The sequence below is a fragment of the Culex pipiens genome, chromosome 3, assembly GCF_016801865.2.
Source record: "Culex pipiens pallens isolate TS chromosome 3, TS_CPP_V2, whole genome shotgun sequence".
Classification (NCBI taxonomy): domain Eukaryota; kingdom Metazoa; phylum Arthropoda; class Insecta; order Diptera; family Culicidae; genus Culex; species Culex pipiens.
Window position 1 is genome coordinate 42287350 of NC_068939.1, and position 19051 is coordinate 42306400.

The following is a 19051-nucleotide window of genomic DNA, read 5'->3' on the forward strand; positions in this document are numbered from 1 at the left end:
TTGTCCAAAAATTTTAAATAATCCCTTTTTTGCCCTTTTCCTTGCGCGTATTGATCGCGTTTCCCGTTTTCCTCAGCTTTTCCTTAGATAAATTTTCCCAGCTTTAAAAGTGTACCTTGTTCTCACGCGCGGTGCAACAACCATTTTCGCGGCAAGCAAAAGCGCGGAAACGAGGGTAAAACCTCGAACGGGTAGCGGTTCCTTCTTGATTTCAATTTGCGTGCCTGATTGTTATCTTCACACTTTGTTACACCACCCGCGGCTCTGACACTGGCGTGGGCTTCATGATTTATGGGCTTTATCAATTTGAAGCGTTTTTCTTTTGAGGATTGCGATCAAATTATGCAAATTAACCGCACGCGTTTACAGTGAAAGGGCACGCAGGGAAAATGTTATGGAATGTCAAAACCTTTGAAATATTCTTTCGATAACTAAATTAGTTGAATGCATCGTTTTTGGCCAAAATAACAAAATAAATCAAGAAGAAATATGTAATTAGTGATTTAAGTCATATTTTAAAAGATTTTTTTCTGTGTGTCATCTCAACGCACCATAAAAGTCGAAAGCAACCGTGCGTCTCCATAGCACAGCCCAAAAAACTGAAAGAACCACGTTGGCCACAGTCATTACAACCGAGGAGAGGAGCAATCAACCGTAATGGGCACGAGGCCTGTGGTTCTGCACTTCAGCAAAAGGTATAAATTTTAGACAAAGCCAGAAGAACACATCAAATGGAGCGAAAACGAGAAACTCTTTCTTCTCACCTTTTGCCTCTTCGGTTGGGCTGCGGAAAGCCTTTTCCCTATACTTTCGGAAAAGCTCTTCCCCGTTTTCCGGGCACAAGACGAACGACTCACCCTCCGGAAAGGTAAAAGAGTTGGTCCCAGATTTCGCCAGCGGCTGGCGCTGCAGGTTTGAAATATGAATTCGATATTTCAACGATGTTAAACAATGAACGAGTTAATTCATCTGTAAGAAAACAGATAAGAACAAATAAATCTACAAAACATTCTCCTGCTGAAAATTTTCCTTACTTTTCTGTCGGAATCGTCCTCCGTCCTTGAGATAGTCACTAAGGGTTTTTGGGAATGGGAGATTTACCTTTTTATGTTCTGCCAATTGGTTGGTAGTTTTTTTTTTGCTGGAAGGCTCCATAACAATTTTTCAATCAAAAATAAATGTTATAAGAATTATTTTTATCAAATTATTTTTCCCTGGGCCTTGTAAAGTCAAGGGGCATGATTTGATCCTAGTGCATTAGTTAAAATTTGGGTATACATTCTTTTTTATAAGCACTATGGACACCACTTCATGCTACGAGAACTCGCTTTGGCGCAGCCCCAGGGCTTAAGCGTTGACCGATAAGCTGTCTTCGTGAACTAGGTAGTTCTCCGATAGTGAAAATATCACAATTGCACAAGACACCGCTGCTTCTGTGACTTTTTCACTATCACAATGTGGGATTTAGGTGGGACTTCAGGATAGTACAATTGATTTGTTGCTTAGCACTAGCATTTAAAATAAATCTGTATCTTTTCCAAATCTATTTGATGATAAATTTAGTTGCAATTGTTAAGTTAGAGTAATGCTGTCAATAAACTTTGATAGATGTAGAATACTAGGCATTCTTTTATGTCAAATTGTCCATAGAGTCTCGATCAATCAATAATGTAATGATATCGGACAAAATTCGTTGATCTGTTGAACTAACGGTTTTTGGATTATGGTTGTATTGACCATTGTTGCGAATCGAGGAACTACGGATCTTTTGACGTAAATTGTCATTTCTTTTTAAAATCGCGATTTCTATCCTATTTGTACATTAGTTCACAAATTTTTATTGTTTTTTTTTATAGAACTAGTACTGCAACAGTTAAAGGAACGTTTAGTTTTGAACATTAAGTTTAGAGGATTTTAGATTAAAATTTAGATTTGCAATCCAAAGTAGTTAGCAAATGAATATTTGGACTTAAATGAATAATTGAATAAGTTGGACTTATGAATAACACACAACTGTGCATTTATTCTAGAGTCAGATCCATACAGCGTCAGTGTTTATTTGGTCGAAGTGTACTAATTCATTGGCAGATCTGATTCTAGTTGTAATGTACGACAAGACTACTGACGGACGTGACAGGACGAGGGCCCAGTTTAGAGGTTTCAACATCAACGATGTGCGGCTGGACCACCCTCCCAAAAAAAAAAAAAAGAATTATTTTTATCAAATTATTTTTAAAAACAAGTGTTAATAATGATGGTTTATTGACAAACCATTTTTTTTGTAAGACTTAATAAAATCGTTTAAAATTTGCAACAAAAGCTTAAAAATAAACTATCGATGAAAAAACGCAAAAATAGAACTCGGTTTAAAAAAACCCAAGCCATGCATCATATTCTCAGTTTGCTGTTTTTCATATATTACAAAATAATTTAAATTTTATTGACATTCAAGCAATTGCATGTCAAACGATCAGGACAATGTTCACATTTGCAATGTGTGAACCATCACGGGCCGGTTGATCCTGCAGTTGATTCGAACCCTGACCATGTCCGTGAGGGGGTCGTTGTCCTTCCTGGCCACCCTGTGGGGGTTGCGTTCCTTGTCCGTGTTCTTGCGGGTCTTCCTGCGAAGATTGATGTTCATGGGAGTCTCCGGGTTGTTCATGATCGTGATCGTTTCCGTGATTTGGTTGATCCTCATGATCTTGTTCGGGCTGAGGAGGTTTCTGCTCATCGTTGCCATGGTTTGGTTGACTCTGATGATCTGGTTCAGGAGCCTCATGATCGTCTTCTCGAGGATGGTCTGGATCTTTTGCTTCATGTGGATGATCTTCTTCTTGTTCCGGTTCTTCAACTTCATTGTTGGGGTTTTCGGGCTCTTTTTCCGGTTGTTCAGGTTCGTTTACATCTGGTTGTTCTGGTTGATGATCTCCTTCTTCAACTTCATTGTTGGATTCTTCAGGTGCCTCTTCCGGTTGTTCAGGCTCGTTCACATCAGGTTGTTCCGGTTGATGATCGCCTACTTCAACTTCATTGTTGGATTCTTCAGGTGCCTCTTCCGGTTGTTCAGGCTCGTTTACATCTGTTTGTTCCGGTTGATGATCGCCTTCTTCAACTTCATTGTTGGGTTCTTCTGGTGCCTCTTCCGGTTGTTCAGGCTCGTTTACATCTGGTTGTTCCGGTTGATTATCGCCTACTTCAACTTCATTGTTGGGTTTTTCAGGTGCCTTTTCCGGCTGTTCAGGCTCGTTTACATCTGGTTGTTCTGGTTGATGATCGCCTTCTTCAACTTCATTGTTCGATTCTTCAGGTGACTCTTCCGGTTGTTCAGGCTCGTTCACATCAGGTTGTTCCGGTTGATGATCGCCTACTTCAACTTCATTGTTGGATTCTTCAGGTGCCTCTTCCGGTTGTTCAGGCTCGTTTACATCTGTTTGTTCCGGTTGATGATCGCCTTCTTCAACTTCATTGTTGGGTTCTTCTGGTGCCTCTTCCGGTTGTTCAGGCTCGTTTACATCTGGTTGTTCCGGTTGATTATCGCCTACTTCAACTTCATTGTTGGGTTTTTCAGGTGCCTTTTCCGGCTGTTCAGGCTCGTTTACATCTGGTTGTTCTGGTTGATGATCGCCTTCTTCAACTTCATTGTTCGATTCTTCAGGTGACTCTTCCGGTTGTTCAGGCTCGTTCACATCTGGTTGTTCCGGTTGATGATCGCCTTCTCCATCTGCATTGTTGGGTTCTTCAGGGGCCTCTTCTGGTTGTTCAGGTTCGTTTACATCTGGTTGTTCTGGTTGATGATCTCCTTCTTCAACTTCATTGTTGGATTCTTCAGGTGCCTCTTCCGGTTGTTCAGGCTCGTTCACATCAGGTTGTTCCGGTTGATTATCGCCTACTTCAACTTCATTGTTGGGTTCTTCAGGTGCCTTTTCCGGCTGTTCAGGCTCGTTTACATCTGGTTGTTCTGGTTGATGATCGCCTTCTTCAACTTCATTGTTCGATTCTTCAGGTGACTCTTCCGGTTGTTCAGGCTCGTTCACATCTGGTTGTTCCGGTTGATGATCGCCTTCTTCAACTACATTGTTGGATTCTTCAGGTGCCTCTTCCGGTTGTTCAGGCTCCTTTACATTTGGTTGTTCCGGTTGATGATCGCCTTCTTCAACTACATTGTTGGGCTCTTCAGGTGCCTCTTCCGGTTGTTCAGGCTCGTTTACATCTGGTTGTTCCGGGTGATTATCGCCTACTTCAACTTCATTGTTGGGTTCTTCAGGTGCCTTTTCCGGTTGTTCAGGCTCGTTAACAGCTACCTCTTTCGGTTGATCGACAGCTACGTCTGCAGGAATTCCGGGAGCAACCACATCGTCGGATTCTTGAACCTCTGAGTTGTCTAGGGGTTTGCCTAGGATGGCACTTGCCGACAGCAAGCACAAAAAGATGACTAACTTCATACTGGATTTCAAGTTTTCTAAAGGATGGTTTGAACTTGGGAAAGGAAATAAACGAACTGTTTGCAAAAACATTCATCTGGCCATATTTATACGATAAAGTCGAAGAAGCTGATAAAATACACTCCTCAAACGTGTTTGCTAACGAACTTGGTGAGTTGAGTGGAAATTCCACGTTCTGTTTGAAAGTGTGATGGATAACATTGATACAATCTTTGAGTACAGCTAATTTTGAATGAACCGTGCTGAAGTAGTTGTAAAATCACGATTTCCGTTCAAATATACTTGTTTGATCAAGAAGAATCATCATGCTTTACTTTTAAGTCTCAAGATAAAATGTGTTTGCTTTTCAACCATTTAAGAGCGAGTCCACGAGCAAAGCATGCCCATGTCGCATCGACCTCACCAATCTGCCTGAAATTTTCAGGGGTTGTTTGTATAACAAAACTAGAATCTGCCCACAATATGAGCACTCTATGTCAAACGGAAGTGGGGCAAATCGGGACAAACAGCTTGAAGGTTCAAAAACGTAAAAAAAATCATGAAAATGCTGTAACTTAGGCAAAATACATTTTAATTTCGAAATTCAAAGTGCATCTGATAGGGCATAACAAATGCAACAAAATGCAGGGTAGAGCATCCCAATTGGTTAAATTTTAAAATAATAAATGGCATTTTAGTGAAAAAATAGCACAATTTTCAAACTCAAATTAAAAAGTGTTCCATCCAGACATCAACTCGATTCAACTTGCAGCTTGTAGGGGACATCTGGGACTGAAAACGCCTTGGGTAGAGCAGTTCAGCATATTAAATAATTACTTTTTCTTTTAGTGATTCTGAATGTAAATTTTTCTCGGCGGTCCCCTTAGATCAAATTTTCTGATGAATTTTGTCATATTCGTATTCCTGAGACAATTTCACAATAGAAACATGCATAAAAATGTTTATTTTTTATCCATTTAGAACGTTTATAATTGAATCGCTTTGCGCAAAGTGGCAAAGCAATTCAATTATCCATAGACATTTGAATGGGAAAACCTTTTTTTTTTTAATTTGAAATTTAAAAATCTACGTTTCATGCTATATTAAAACCGGTCTCGGATGCTCTAGAAGGTGCAAACTTGCTCCTGAAAGAAGATACAGCGTCCTGAGAACTCGCCTAAAACGTGATTTTTTAGCAAAAACACGTTTTAGTCGAGTTTTGAACACGCTGCATCTTTTCATAGAAGCAAGTTAGCACCATACTCTCCGGTTTTGAAATAGCGTGAAACGTGGATTTTTGAAATATCAAGATCCAAAAAAATGTTTTCCCCATACTAATTCCCATGCAAAATTGAATCGCTTTGCGCACGACTTGACCAATCGTTCCCAAACTTAAGGGAGTTGTTGAGGTCCCCAAAAGGAACTGAAAAGTTGCTGTGTTCACTAAATTTGAACAACTTATTTTTTTTCCATACATATTACACCCTATTGGCCCATGTTGCACCCTGTAGTGATAACCAGTATGACAAAGTATGTCGAAGTTGACGTTACAGCTAGCACCAATTACTTGTAATTGTTCGATACCGTCATCTGGGGTGAAACGGGACACTGGGGTGAAACGGGATAGCTGTTTTAGCCTTGTTACCTCTCAATTTTTGGATATATTTGATTGTTTTCGGATAGAAAAGGCACAGATCAACAAAAATAGTGCATCTGTTTCCAAATTTCAAGCTTTTAAGTGCTCTAAAACGTGCTGTCCCTATTTAGACCGTAGTCCCGATGCGCCCCAGATGACGGTAATTAAAAAAGTTCGCTATATCAACAAAAAATAATGACCGTTTTTTTCTCTGCTTTGTCTGAAGCGACCCAATTAAAGGAAAAAAAAACAATTTATTTTTTATTTTTTGAAAGATAATTAACTGACGGGTTCAGTTTAGCCTGTTTTATTTTCGCACTTATGCCCTTCAACAAATTGTCACAAATTTCAAACGTACTTGGTGCTCCTTGAAGTGAAAAAAAACAAAAGGAGCACTTTCTAAAAGAAATTCATTATGGCCGGCTTTATTTGGTCAATATTTTGGCGATCATGGTCAATATTTTTAGCGAATGAAAATTTGAACCATTCTGCAACCATTTACTCTTTCAAAAAAATCATTTAAATATAAAATTTAGTGTTACAAATTGAAAATTTTGCAGTTCCCAAAAATGTGTTATTTTGTTCACAAAAATGTGTGTTATTACCACTTTTTCTGTGTAATTCCTTTTTTCATTTAAGAGATGAATAATATTATACCATCAGATTTTCAAAACAAAACAATTAATCTAATTACCTTGGCGTTCTCTATTGCGAGATTCCTACTCGCTTACCAGTACAGCACCGTCCACGGTACAAACATTCCATAGCTGTAACAATTACACCATGCATAAAAAAAAGCAAAGTAATCCACTTTAACGACCCCCGGGTCTTTTGTGATCTCTGTTGCAAGTTTCTGCTCATTTCTAGGCGTCAGAAGGTTATGTGTGTTGAGTCACCCAAAACCTCTTTTACGCAAATGGACCGACGTTTTACTTCCCCATCCGATAGAAGGCGTGGTCAGGCAAATCTCGTCTCGAAGAACGCCACCGGGTCCGTCTGGGATTGAACCCAGGCCATACTGGGGTTCAGAGGCTACCACGCTAACCACTAAACCACCGGACCCGACATCTCATGCACCACTATGCTCAAAAATGACTAAATATTCAAGTATCCTGTATTAGTTTAATGAGAGTGTTGTTCCTTCTAATTTAAATTAGTAAACATTTAGAAAAAATATTCAACTAAACCCGATTCCAACCTTAAATGTCAGAATATCCGATAGTTCTTTGCCCTGGCAGCGCAAACATTTTCCATTTGTGTTGATCAGTTTGGTTTGGTAATAAAAAAAAACTGTTCGTGTTCAGTTACATAAACCATTCATTACAATGCTCTTGATACGGTCATAACTCTGTAAATTAACAGCATGCATTTATTCCAGTATGAGAAACTCAGTCATGGCCACCGGCCATTTTCTACACGTCTGTATAGGCATTTTTTTGTTGGTCCCTTAAATTTGTAACCTCCCTGAAAATGGAACTACAATTAGAGCGATTCGAAGCCATTGGCGGAAGTGGAGTCGTCGAGTTTGACCTTCGCGTCCGAAAATTCAACCACACCACGCACGCCATAAACGGAACCTTTACCATTCTTCTAGACCTGGATGAAACCTACGAGGTGAGAGATTATAAATTGGGTTCAATTTGGAGTTTGAAGATTTTAAAAATATTTCCAGATTTCGGCAAGCTTTGCGTACAGCACTCTTGGCAACAACCAGTTCAACGAGTACCCGATGAAGGTACCTCGCAAGACGATGTGCGACTTCATGGTCGACCAATACCTTCGGTGCCAATACCTCTGGAGGGACTCCACCAACATGCCGTACCTGGAGGAGGGCACCACCGAGTACTGTCCCTTCCCGGCAGGCGCGTATTGGATAAAGGATATGGCTCCGGACGCTTCATGGGTGCCACCGGTTGTGCCCACGGGACTCTGGCGAATGACAATTAGTGTGTGGAATCGAAATATTGATCCAGTGTTTAAGTTGACGATCTTTTTTAAGTTTAGCAAGAGCCTCATATGAAAGCTGTATTTGCGATGAATAATAAAAAAAAGATATTCGACATCTGAATTTTATTTAATAGAAAATAGAAAATTTTATTTAAAAAAAAACATCTTTCATTCTGCAGCCCTCAAAATAATACCATTAAAAATGCAATAAATTTGTATTAAGTCGGCACCTCTGTTTCAATTCGTTAATCGCTATCATCACCATAAGCCGACTCTAGCAAAAACTTCTCCCTTCCCATAGTCCCTCAACTCTGTCCCCACAAAGCAATGCCGACCGATCACCATCGGAACCACCAAACCAACAGAGGAAGCCCCTTGAAGCCGATGCCTGAAACGAAAATTTCACGGAAATATTTATTATGCCACTTTTGACCCCTTTTTATTATGAGCTTCTTTTTTGTCTGTTTCCTTCCTCTGGCCATAAACTGGGATATTGTTACTACCAAAGCAACACCACACCCCTTTACCATCGGCACGAGCCGTCCTTCTGATCCTCTTTTCCGGTCCTTACCTCATCATCAGAAAAAAAAACCATCAGGTATAGGGATTGTTGGGGTGAAGTAAATAACCCCATTTCAATCCATTTATAAAATTTTATTCGATTTTTTTAATTTTGAGAACAATTAATCACACTTATTTAAAACAGGAAAAATCTGCAAAAAAAAAAGTTGAAAGTGGATATGTTACAGACTTGACCAATACAACAAAGAACGCCGAAGTTCATGTTAAACTAGTGCGTCCATCCCGGGAATTCGCGGGACAAAATTCCCGGGATTTTTCCAAAACCGGGAATTCCCGAATCCGGGGATTTTTATATTTTGTCCCGGGAATTCCCGAAATTGGGAAAATATCAAATTTTTGTCTGGAAATTTCGGTTTTGATGTGGAAATAGATTAACAACGATAAAAAAATAAAAATAAAATATTAAGCATATATCCAGGGTTTTTTGAAAAGGTCCTATAAACGTTTGTGTGTTCATATGTTTATAGGAACTATTCAAACTAGGTATCAGCATTAATTTGACTTATATGGGAAAAAAAAGAAGTTGGATTTATAGCTGTCGGCCACCATTGCTAGTACCAACCACTAGTGTCTTCCTTTTAACTACAACGACTTCGCCTCCCCTGGGCTCCTAAGTGTTTGAGTACAGCACGGAGCGATGGCGCCGGATACCCATATTTACACTTAGAATTTTAGAGCGCCCGCCGCGGAATTTGAACCAGCAACCTCTGGATTGAGAGTCCAGTGCGCGGTCGAATTGATCCACACGGGCGGGACAACCAGGAAATTTGTTTTAAAAATACCGATCCGTAAATTGCTTAGCGGTTGAAATATGTTTTATTAAATTTTAAATATTTTTGAAAAGGTAATGTATATTTTTGATTTTTCTGTTTTTGTATTTTTTTTTTCATAATGTTTTTATATTTTGATTGATTTCAGTTAAAACAGGAATAGAACAAAACAATTAGTACATCGATCTCCAAATTAATTGCTCTAAAATCTCCTGTACCTATTTAGACTGTTGTCCCGATTTTCCCTTGTTGGCGGTAATGACCTTAAGATAATTTGTAAAATATTTTTTATATAAAACATGAATGTCTAAACTTTTCTAAAATTTAACTGGTATAATTTTATTTGTTGTCTTTTTATTTGTTATTTTAGACATTTAAAAAGATTTTATAATTCTTTTCTAGTAGTGCGTCCATCCCGGGAAATCCCGGGACAAAATTCCCGGGATTTTTCCAAAACCGGGAATTCCCGAATCCCGGGATTTTCTATAATTTGTCCCGGGAATTCCCGAAAATTAAAAAAACTAATTTCTGGAAATTCAGATTTGATTGGGTAAAAGATCAACAGTTAAAAACCTCATAATCGATAATAATTTTAAAACATTATAATTTGAATTCGGCATATATCAGCATTAATTTGGTTCATTAGGGAAAACTGTTAAAATTTTAGTTTACTGATCGCAAGAATGCCTTATGTTTTAAATATTTCCTATTTGATTTTATATATTTTTAAAAGATTGATATTTCTACCTATATTTATGATTTAAGATTTGGAAAAAAACAAATCAAATTATTTTTCATCAAACACTGGCATGTGGGGCAAATTAGCCATTTTTTGCATGATGTTTTGAATGGCTTGAATGGCAGGAACAAACAAAACAATTTCAAAGAACATCGATTTGCAAATTTATTGCTCTAGAATCTCCTTACATATTCATACTGTATTTCATTTTTTTCCTAGTTGGCGGTAGTAACTTAAAGATAATGTGTAATTTTTTCTTTGCAAGAGTTTTTTTTTTTGAGAAAGTTGAACTTTTAAGCGCTAGTATCAATAAGTATTTTTTTTTTAATTTTAACGGTTAATTTATTAAACATATGAATGTTTGCAAAAATTCAATTCAAAAGGCGTTTATTCGGGATTGCAAAAAACGTTGTAAGCAACTTGTTGTAAAACTTTTTTTTTACAGCACTTGTCGTTTTTCACCCCCAGACCCATCGTCACCTCTGAAGACGGTATCATTAGTTTTCAAAAAATCTGAGATTTCAACTGTTCATGTAAATTTCACTTGAATTCAAAATAATTTTAATTGTTCCAAATCGGGCTTAAAGTGATAATAAATTCAGGAAAATGCATTTGTTCTTACTTGAATGCATTTCTATTTTCGCTAAACATTTAAAGTATTGTGTTGTGGACAATTTTAAAGGAGAAAAAAGTTTAAAATAAAATTCATTCGCCTAAATCCCTGCAAACTTACTTTCCGATGCTGAACTTTGTTCTTTTTACTTCAATTATTTATTCAGAGCATTCGTTTCTTATAAATGTTGTTAAAAATCTATTTAAATTTGTTCTCTTCTAATTTTAGTGTTAAACTGAAGAGTTAAAAAAGTTAATATCATTTTGTTCAATTGAATGCTTATTAAATTTACATTTAAACTCTTTGGGTAAAATATATTTATTAAGTATGTTATTGTTATGCATTGAATTCAAAAACTCCTTGAATTCCATAGTATTCCGCGGAAAATGAAAAATTTCACGATTTTAACGCTGTTCGCGAAATCATGAAAATTCACTAACTTTAATTACCATCAATTAATATGATTGAGCTTATTCTATGATTTTAAGCTTCAAAAACATTACAAATATAATGAAAATAGAGATTTTATGACTGTTTCAAAAATTTCCCGGGATCCCGGGAATTCCCGGGATTCCGAAAATATTTTTCCCGTTTCCCGGGAAATCCAAAACCCGGGAAATTTGGACGCCCTATTTTCTAGTCACGACATATAAAAAAAATGTATTTATAAGAGACTCATTTAATTTGAATCACATTGGATTAGATATAAGATAAGAAACCAAAGCACAACAAAGAACAAAAAAAAATCTTTCAATGTATCTCAAAACTGCTATCCTTGTTCAGATTGAAGTGTAGATTACCACCAATGAATTGTATTGATTTTATGATTTTATTACCGTTTTAAAAATTTCCCGGGATCCCGTTTCCCGGGAAATTCAAAACCCGGAAAAATGGGACGCCCTATATAACATACAGAGCGAATTGGGTCCTAAAATGAAGCTTAGATTGCTGATATTATTGTTTACAGCGATAAAGCTTATTTTTCTGAGTACAATGACTCTTTGTACGACCACAAAGAGTTTAACATGGATTTTTAAATCAATTTTGAAAAATTAACCTCGCGGTCCTTCTTGACAGAAAAGCTCCTACTTCAGGGTTGCCACATTTGATTCTGTATTTTTGAGGGTCAACTATCTACTTGACAACTTGTTCCAAGGGGACCATAGTTGATCCATCGAAAAAATGTTGTCTTGTCAAAAAAAAATTTTGCATTAAAATGAAAAAAAGTGATCAGAAATGGTTTTTAATCGTGTTTTTTACCGTTGTACATCAAAATTGACATAGGGCTTTAGTACCCAATTCCCCAATTCGAATGGAACTGCGCTCGAATGGGCGAATCCGAATTCGCTGGTTGGTCACTTTTTTTGTTTGGTAGTTTGGTTGGCCAAAGTCAAACTAAAAAGTGACAAACTGTCACTTTTTACACGGCGCTCACGCACACTATCAAAACAAACGTTTGGTAGTGTGTGTGAACTCCGTGTAAAAGGTCGGCAAACTAAAAAGTATCCCCGTTTGTTTGACAACAGTTGGTGTCAAACCATCGGGATTTGAGTGTAATTGGAACGACTGACAGCTGTCAAAAGCTTAAACCACGTGCTCGGAAAATGTCGAACAATAGGATTGAACTAGATTGAAATGTCAACATCAGTTTGACAACTTATTTTGACGGCTGAGTGCTTTTTAATTCGAATACGTCCAAATTAGCGAATAGGGATTGTTGGGGTGAAGTAAATAACCCCATTACAATCCATTTATTCGAAATTTTTAATTTTAAGAACAATTAATCACACTTATTTAAAAGAGGAAAAATCTGCAAAAAAAAAGTTGAAAGTGGATATGTTACAGACATGACCAATACGACAAAGAACGCCGAAGTTGATGTTATACAGAGCGAATTCTCTAATTCGAATGGAACTGCGCTCGAATGGGCGAATTCGAATTCGCTGGTTGGTCACTTTTTTAGTTTGTACCCCTTTGTTGGTCAAAGTCAAACTAAAAAGCATTTTTTACACGGCTCTCACGCACACTATCAAAACAAACGTTTGGTAGTGTGTGCGAACTTCGTGTAAAAGGGTGCCAAACTAAAAAGTGTCCCCGTTCGTTTGACAACAGTTGGTGTCATACCCAACGATGCCAGATTATTTTATGGGAGATCTATATTTTCTTAAAAATAATTCGAAGCCATAGAAGACATTTTTAAATTTTTAACAGCAGATTTAAGCTTTTTAATTTTATTAAAGCAAAAATTGTTGACATTTTTTAATATAATAATTTTTAAAAAATCTGTATATACAGATTTTTGTGAATTTTGGGATCGAAAAATCTGTAAAATACAGATTTATCTGTATATTTGGCATGGCTGATCATACCATCGGGGTTTGAGTGTAATTGAAACGACTGACAGCTGTCAAAAGCTTGAAACCACGTGCTCGGAAATTGTCGAACAATGGGATTGAAACGTCAACATCAGTTTGACAATTTATTTTGACGGTTGAGTGCATTTTAATTCGAAAACGTCCGAATTAACGAGCATTAGAATTTGAGTTCATTCGAAGTAGCGAAATTCAAATTAATGAATTAGCACCAGCAACTAGTAATTTGTCGATACACGCCAGTGAATCCGTTGACGAAACCGCAAGGTTTAATAGGGCCACATTATAAGGTGTCACGTCGATTCCGTTTTTTTTACTAGTAATTTAGAATGTTTGGCCTTTTTGAAATGTTAGTCTTGATTCAAATAATTCAAAATATTGTCAAAAAGATCGAAAGATTTCACGAATGTTTCATATTTTAACATTGAAAATCAGACCATTACTTATGCCATTCTCGATAAAACCGTTGCATGTTTTACACAAAGTGGTGATCGAGCCAAAACGTCTGTTGTCTGTGGTGAGAATCAGAATGCAGCTCCTGCGAAAGCTGTGGTGCACTGCAGTCTACATTCAGGCTTATTATTGGAAATGGCAATACACTACGAGATGGCGTTACCTATGTTTTTACACAAGATTTTCAAATTATTTTGATCTAGCTGCTACGTCTGTTGTCTGTAATACTGCGATGTGGAGTTTTGTCCCTTAAAACATATAAAAAAATCAAAAATTTTAAAATACGGATTTTGAGAAATTGATTTTTTGTGAAAAAAAAAGTTTTTTAAAAATCACATTTTTTTTCCGTGTACCTATTTTTTCTGAATAGTCCTCATCAAGATCTACAACTTTACCGAAGACTCCAAATCAATTTAAAAAATCCTTGAAAAGTTACAGGTTTTCGAATATTTACGTACCATTTTTGTATGAATAGCTGCCAAAATTGTATGGCTTCTTTTATGATAAGGCCGATGCAATTATTTTTCAAAGTTTTTGTCCCTCGGCTCTGGCCGGGGTCGAGGGGGGAGGGGTTGGGGCAAAAATATAAAAAAAATTATAAAAATTGAAATAACAAGCCATAGTCTCAAAATTCGAATGCAAAAAGTGTTTGAAAATGCATTTAAAACTAGTTCAGTTGTTTTGAAATCATTAGTTAAAAAGTAAGATTTGACGAAAACAAAAAAAAATAGCGAAAAAAACTTTTTGCGATGCTAAACCTAGAACATTTGCAAAAATTCAAAACATGTTTAAACCTACCCAAACATGCTAAAAGTGATTTCAAATGCAGGGGAATGCATTTTAAATCAATTTCAGCTGATTGCACTTAAATTTCCATTGAAATTTTGAAGTTTTTTGAAAAAATATTTTTTTTTGCCCCCTGATTTTTTGAGCCAACTTTGAAGCGGGGGGTGACAAAAACTTTAAATGAAATTTGTACCAGCCTAAGGAGGGCCCCACAAAGTTTGAGCCAAATAAAAAATACAAAAAATGATCGAAATCAGCCGATTTCGTAGAGAATTGGGTCCTAAAATGAAGCTTAGATTGCTGATATTATTGTTTACAACGATAAAGCTTATTTTTCTGAGTACAATGACCCTTTGTACGACCACAAAGAGTTTAAAATGGATTTTTAAATCAATTTTGAAAAACTAACCTCGCCGTCCTTCTTGACAGAAAAGCTCCTACTTGACAGCTCGTTCCAAGGGGACCATAGTTGATCCATCGAAAAAATGTTGTCTTGTCAAATTTTTTTTGCATTAAAATGAAAAAAAAGTGATCAGAAATGGTTTTTAATCGTGATTTTTACCGTTGTACATAAAAATTGATATAGGGCTTTAGTACCCAATTGTATGTAGCTTCACTGAGGATTAGTCAATAAATCGATGCCTCTGTGCTCTCTTATGCTAACTAGATAGGAAAACCAGCAAGCTAAGAACAAGAGAGCACAGAGGCATCGAAATGTCAATAATTTTCATTCACTATGTACATTATTTGTATAAGGATATGGGAAAAAAAAAGATTCAACGATATCAAGTGTAAAAATATAATTAAAGTTTTTATTATATCAATCATTTTCTAAAGAATTCAACGTTGGAAAAACATCATGCAAAATCTATAGCTATAGTCTGAGATTTCAAAAAAGTGTCCTCGTGGTTAATGGATGGTCCCATACGACTACTATGATTGAAAGATGATTTTTCTAACAAGAAGAACATATTTTCCCCAATCTCCCTCCAGTCACCACACACTCTGCTTGCAAGATATAAATTCACCCTGGACACAATCCGCGCTGATGACGGTGTGGCGGCATCACATCGGAATCGAAATCCTTCCCCTGGACCAACCAACATCCCTTCCCACTAGCCGGAACATAGGCCTGTCCCCGTTCGCCACCGATGTCAACAAGCAATGCAAATCGGCTTATTTTCTATTTCCTATTATTTTGATTATATTGTCCCCTTGATATTCCAACGAAATTTATATCTCTTCCAGTGGGAGCAAAACACTCACTCTCATCGCTGCGGGCCCACGTGGACCGTCATTAGCACCGATTCCGGCGCCAAATGTCGGGGTGGGTTGGAGGTGTAAATGACAGTGGCGATGGCATCCCTTGCGGGGATTTTCCACCGGAAGTTGCCACCCGTGGTGGTGTGGCGGTAAATGCGAAAACGAGGGGATCATCTGGAGTCATATTTTACGCTTTGCGGGAACAGATATGCGGATTTTAGGCCGCGGACAAAACGGTATGCTGTATTCTTTTGGGACAGGATTATAAAACGTAAACCGTTGTCCCTGGACGGTTGGTTTGGTGAGCGCCAAAGTTGGGCTTAAATTAATTAATTGTGTGAATCTTAATGAAATATCGTTTATATAATTGTACATGGGAAATTCAATCTGTGTTTTGAATGTTATTCTTGGCTTGAAATTAATAAAATCAAAATGTATTTTTGTTGTTAGAAATTAGTTTTATTTTTAACTATTCGTAACCTTTTTAAACTCAAATCTAATAGATGACCGGCCGAGGTCCTCCGTGATGATGATGATGGTGTCCCGGTCCAGCACGTGGTGGCTCATGTCCGTGGTGGGGCTTTCCATGCCCATGGTGGGGATGCTTTGGTGGACGAGGAGGTTCCGGACGATCTTCTTCAGAGTTTTCTTCGTCACCAGATGCTTCCGGTTCCTCAGGTTCCGGCTCCTCAGCAGGTTCTTGGGCTTCTTCATCCCCAGAGTTTTGTTGTTCTTCGTCATTATCAGATTCTTCAGGTTCTGGCTCTTCAGCAGGTTCTTGTGGATCCTCTTCTGGTTGTTCCTCTTGTGCATCCTCTTCCGGTTCTGCCTCCTCAGCAGGTTCTTCATCTTCCGGTTGTGCTTCTTGGTCGCCTTCTTCAGGTTCTGCAGCATCTGCAACTTCTCCTACTTGTTGCTCATCTGCAACTTCGAGCGCTGCATCCGCATCTTCGGCCAGTACTTCTTCGATGGCATCTCGGAAGTTGAGATCGTTAGATCCTTGTGCATCGGCTTCGTCCAGCGGCTTGCCAAGGACAACACTGGCTGATATCAGGCACAATAGAAGAAGCAGCTTCATCTTGGATCAAGAAGGTAGACCAAAGTCTAGTTTGAACTTGCTGGCAAAGCTGCACGAACTGATGAATTGTACGTTCTTCGGTGAGGTTTATATATATCAGATATAAGATATCATTTTGATACGATGACATTTCATTCTAATCATGATAAGAGTTGGGACAGACCATTACTTGATACTTATCTCTATCATATTTACACTAAAGTGAAGTTTTATCATTTCGTCAGTATTGATGGAAATTCCTCAAATCATGGAGTATTCCCATGACTCAGTCACGTTGCACGTAAAACAACAAGAAATATTGCTCTCATTTCCTTTCAAACAATCAGCTTCCTTCAATAAATTGAATTTGTTTTCAATCTTTGAACGAAACTTTACCTTCATAAATTTCATCAAGAAGTAATTCACAACTCAATAAATTTCACTAACTGGTTTCGCCCTTCCGGAAGAAAGTGCACTTTTTCCAACAGCGAAACATAAAAAAGGCCAATCTCTCAGGGGCGAAAACTTTCCAATCAGAAACGTATCAATTTAGAAGTTGAACGAAAAAAAATAATAATCCAAATAACATTACCACGACTGACCGTTTATGTTCACACCCGCACTGTCCCGTTTGGTGTGCGTGCGTTTTGATTTCACTTTTTACGCAATCTTTTTAAAAGCAATAAAATTAGATTTTCCCCGGGAAATCAATACAGCGCCCATTCCAAAAAGGGAAAAAGAAAATCCGGATGAAGAAAGTGAATCCAACACCATGCGTCTCCACACGTACATTTCTCGCCGTGCAGTTCAGTTTATAAATCATATTTTATCCCCGCGGCTTACTGTCACCAATGTATTGCCGAGAGGTTTGGGGTGAGAATAAAAAAAAGTGAGAACCATCATCAACAAATAAAAAAAAAAGTGTCCCTTTGCAATCCCGAAAACGGACCACGTTGATCGAAGTGAGAGGGGTTGCGTTGAACCCTATATGTTTGATTTCGAGTAACAAAATCAAAGTATTTATTTATTTTCATGATAAGTGTTAAAATTTATTGAACATATTTTAAACTTAAAAGAAATACATCGTCGAATCCCGATTTTTTTTAGACACGTAAGATGTTTCAATAAATTTCCAATTTCGCAGAAATTGAAAATAAGATTTTAACTTTTATCAAAATGTCAACTCACACGAAATCGGAAAAAGTTGCCCCTACCCACTTCGATTTGCGTGAAACTTTGTTGTAATTTCGGTCCCTGATCATGAATTCGAGGTCCGTTTTTTTTATATCTCGTGACGGGGGGCGTTACAATCCCTTGCATTTTTGTCATGCGAAAAAATATGTGTTTTTCAATAATTTGCAGCCAGGAATGGTAATGATTTGAAAATTCGGTGTAAAAGAGACTTTTCTGTAAAATTCGATGGTGTACTCAGAATTCTGAAACAACGTAACAACGAAAAAATACAAAAAAAGGTATAAAGCCTCCACCAATTTCGTTATACAACTGTACAATTTTTTGATATTCCAAAGGCCTTGAAAAAAATTCACTTCGGATAATCGAATCACGAAATAAAAATATTTGTTTCGATGTCCTATTTTTGGTTGTCGAGCTTAAGTATGAACCGTATTTTTTTAATCCAAGATGGCGACCAAAATGGCGCTTATCATATTTAAAAAAAATGCATTTTGTTATTTAATAGGCAATTGACCACTACGAGTGAGTTGTGGCGCTATAACCACGGCAAATAGTGTCCAGGGCATTCGTGGAAATACAATGTCCCATCCCAGAGGGTCCCGGAGTACCAAACCTTCTTAGCATGGTGCTCCCAACGAATACAACCAAATCTCGGAGCGTATGGTGGTGTGTCCCCACGCTTCTTCCTCCCCTGTCGATTCAGAATTGTGTTGTTGTTCGAACACTTAGTGCTCAAACTCAACCCAATTACGAGTCATCTCTGCGATATGGCTTTACGCAGTAGGCCTGGCTGCTTTAACACTTGTGATGTTTCAATGCATTTCAATGCAATGGCGCACTACAAATCTTGACTTTTTTTTGATAAGGTCCTATAAACAAATGTAAACATTGAGTGTATCCCGCTTACTCCGATGGACTTTGACATAAGGTGTGAAAGGGATACACTCAATGTTTACATTTGTTTATAGGACCTTATCAAAAAAAAGTCAAGAAATGTTAATAAATGACAAGAAGAGTGCTAGGCGTCATCTAACATAAGGCACTCTCCAGGATCCCTTCGGAAGATTGGCTGCGCTAGGGTCTGATTAGATTAGATTAGATTAATAGGCAATTGACCACAAGGGTGACAAGAAAAATTTAAAATTTTGGAATGTCTTGAGAGATACCCCCTGATTCGATTCTTTAGGCAAAAATAAGTGACAGTGCCAATTTTGA

The 19051-nt window shown here is 37.6% G+C and overlaps 3 protein-coding genes across 3 annotated transcripts; 1 reads left to right on the top strand and 2 right to left on the bottom strand.

The window, feature by feature from the left end:
• Window positions 1-2355: 2355 nt before the first annotated feature.
• On the bottom strand, window positions 2356-4502 carry LOC120412445 (sporozoite surface protein 2-like). The gene has a single exon (XM_039572905.2). It carries the CDS (start codon window positions 4443-4445, stop codon window positions 2463-2465), a length of 1983 nt encoding a protein of 660 aa, XP_039428839.1. The 5' UTR covers window positions 4446-4502; the 3' UTR covers window positions 2356-2462.
• Window positions 4503-7530: 3028 nt separating this feature from the next.
• LOC120412437 (uncharacterized) lies at window positions 7531-15666 on the top strand. The gene is made up of 3 exons (XM_052709876.1): window positions 7531-7674; window positions 7733-7963; window positions 15571-15666. Exons 1-3 carry the CDS (start codon window positions 7531-7533, stop codon window positions 15664-15666), a joined length of 471 nt encoding a protein of 156 aa, XP_052565836.1.
• A 415-nt stretch (window positions 15667-16081) lies between these two features.
• On the bottom strand, window positions 16082-16663 carry LOC128093358 (protein TsetseEP-like). The gene has a single exon (XM_052709877.1). The coding sequence runs from the start codon at window positions 16661-16663 to the stop codon at window positions 16082-16084; it is 582 nt and encodes a 193-aa protein (XP_052565837.1).
• Between the last annotated feature and the right edge of the window lie 2388 nt (window positions 16664-19051).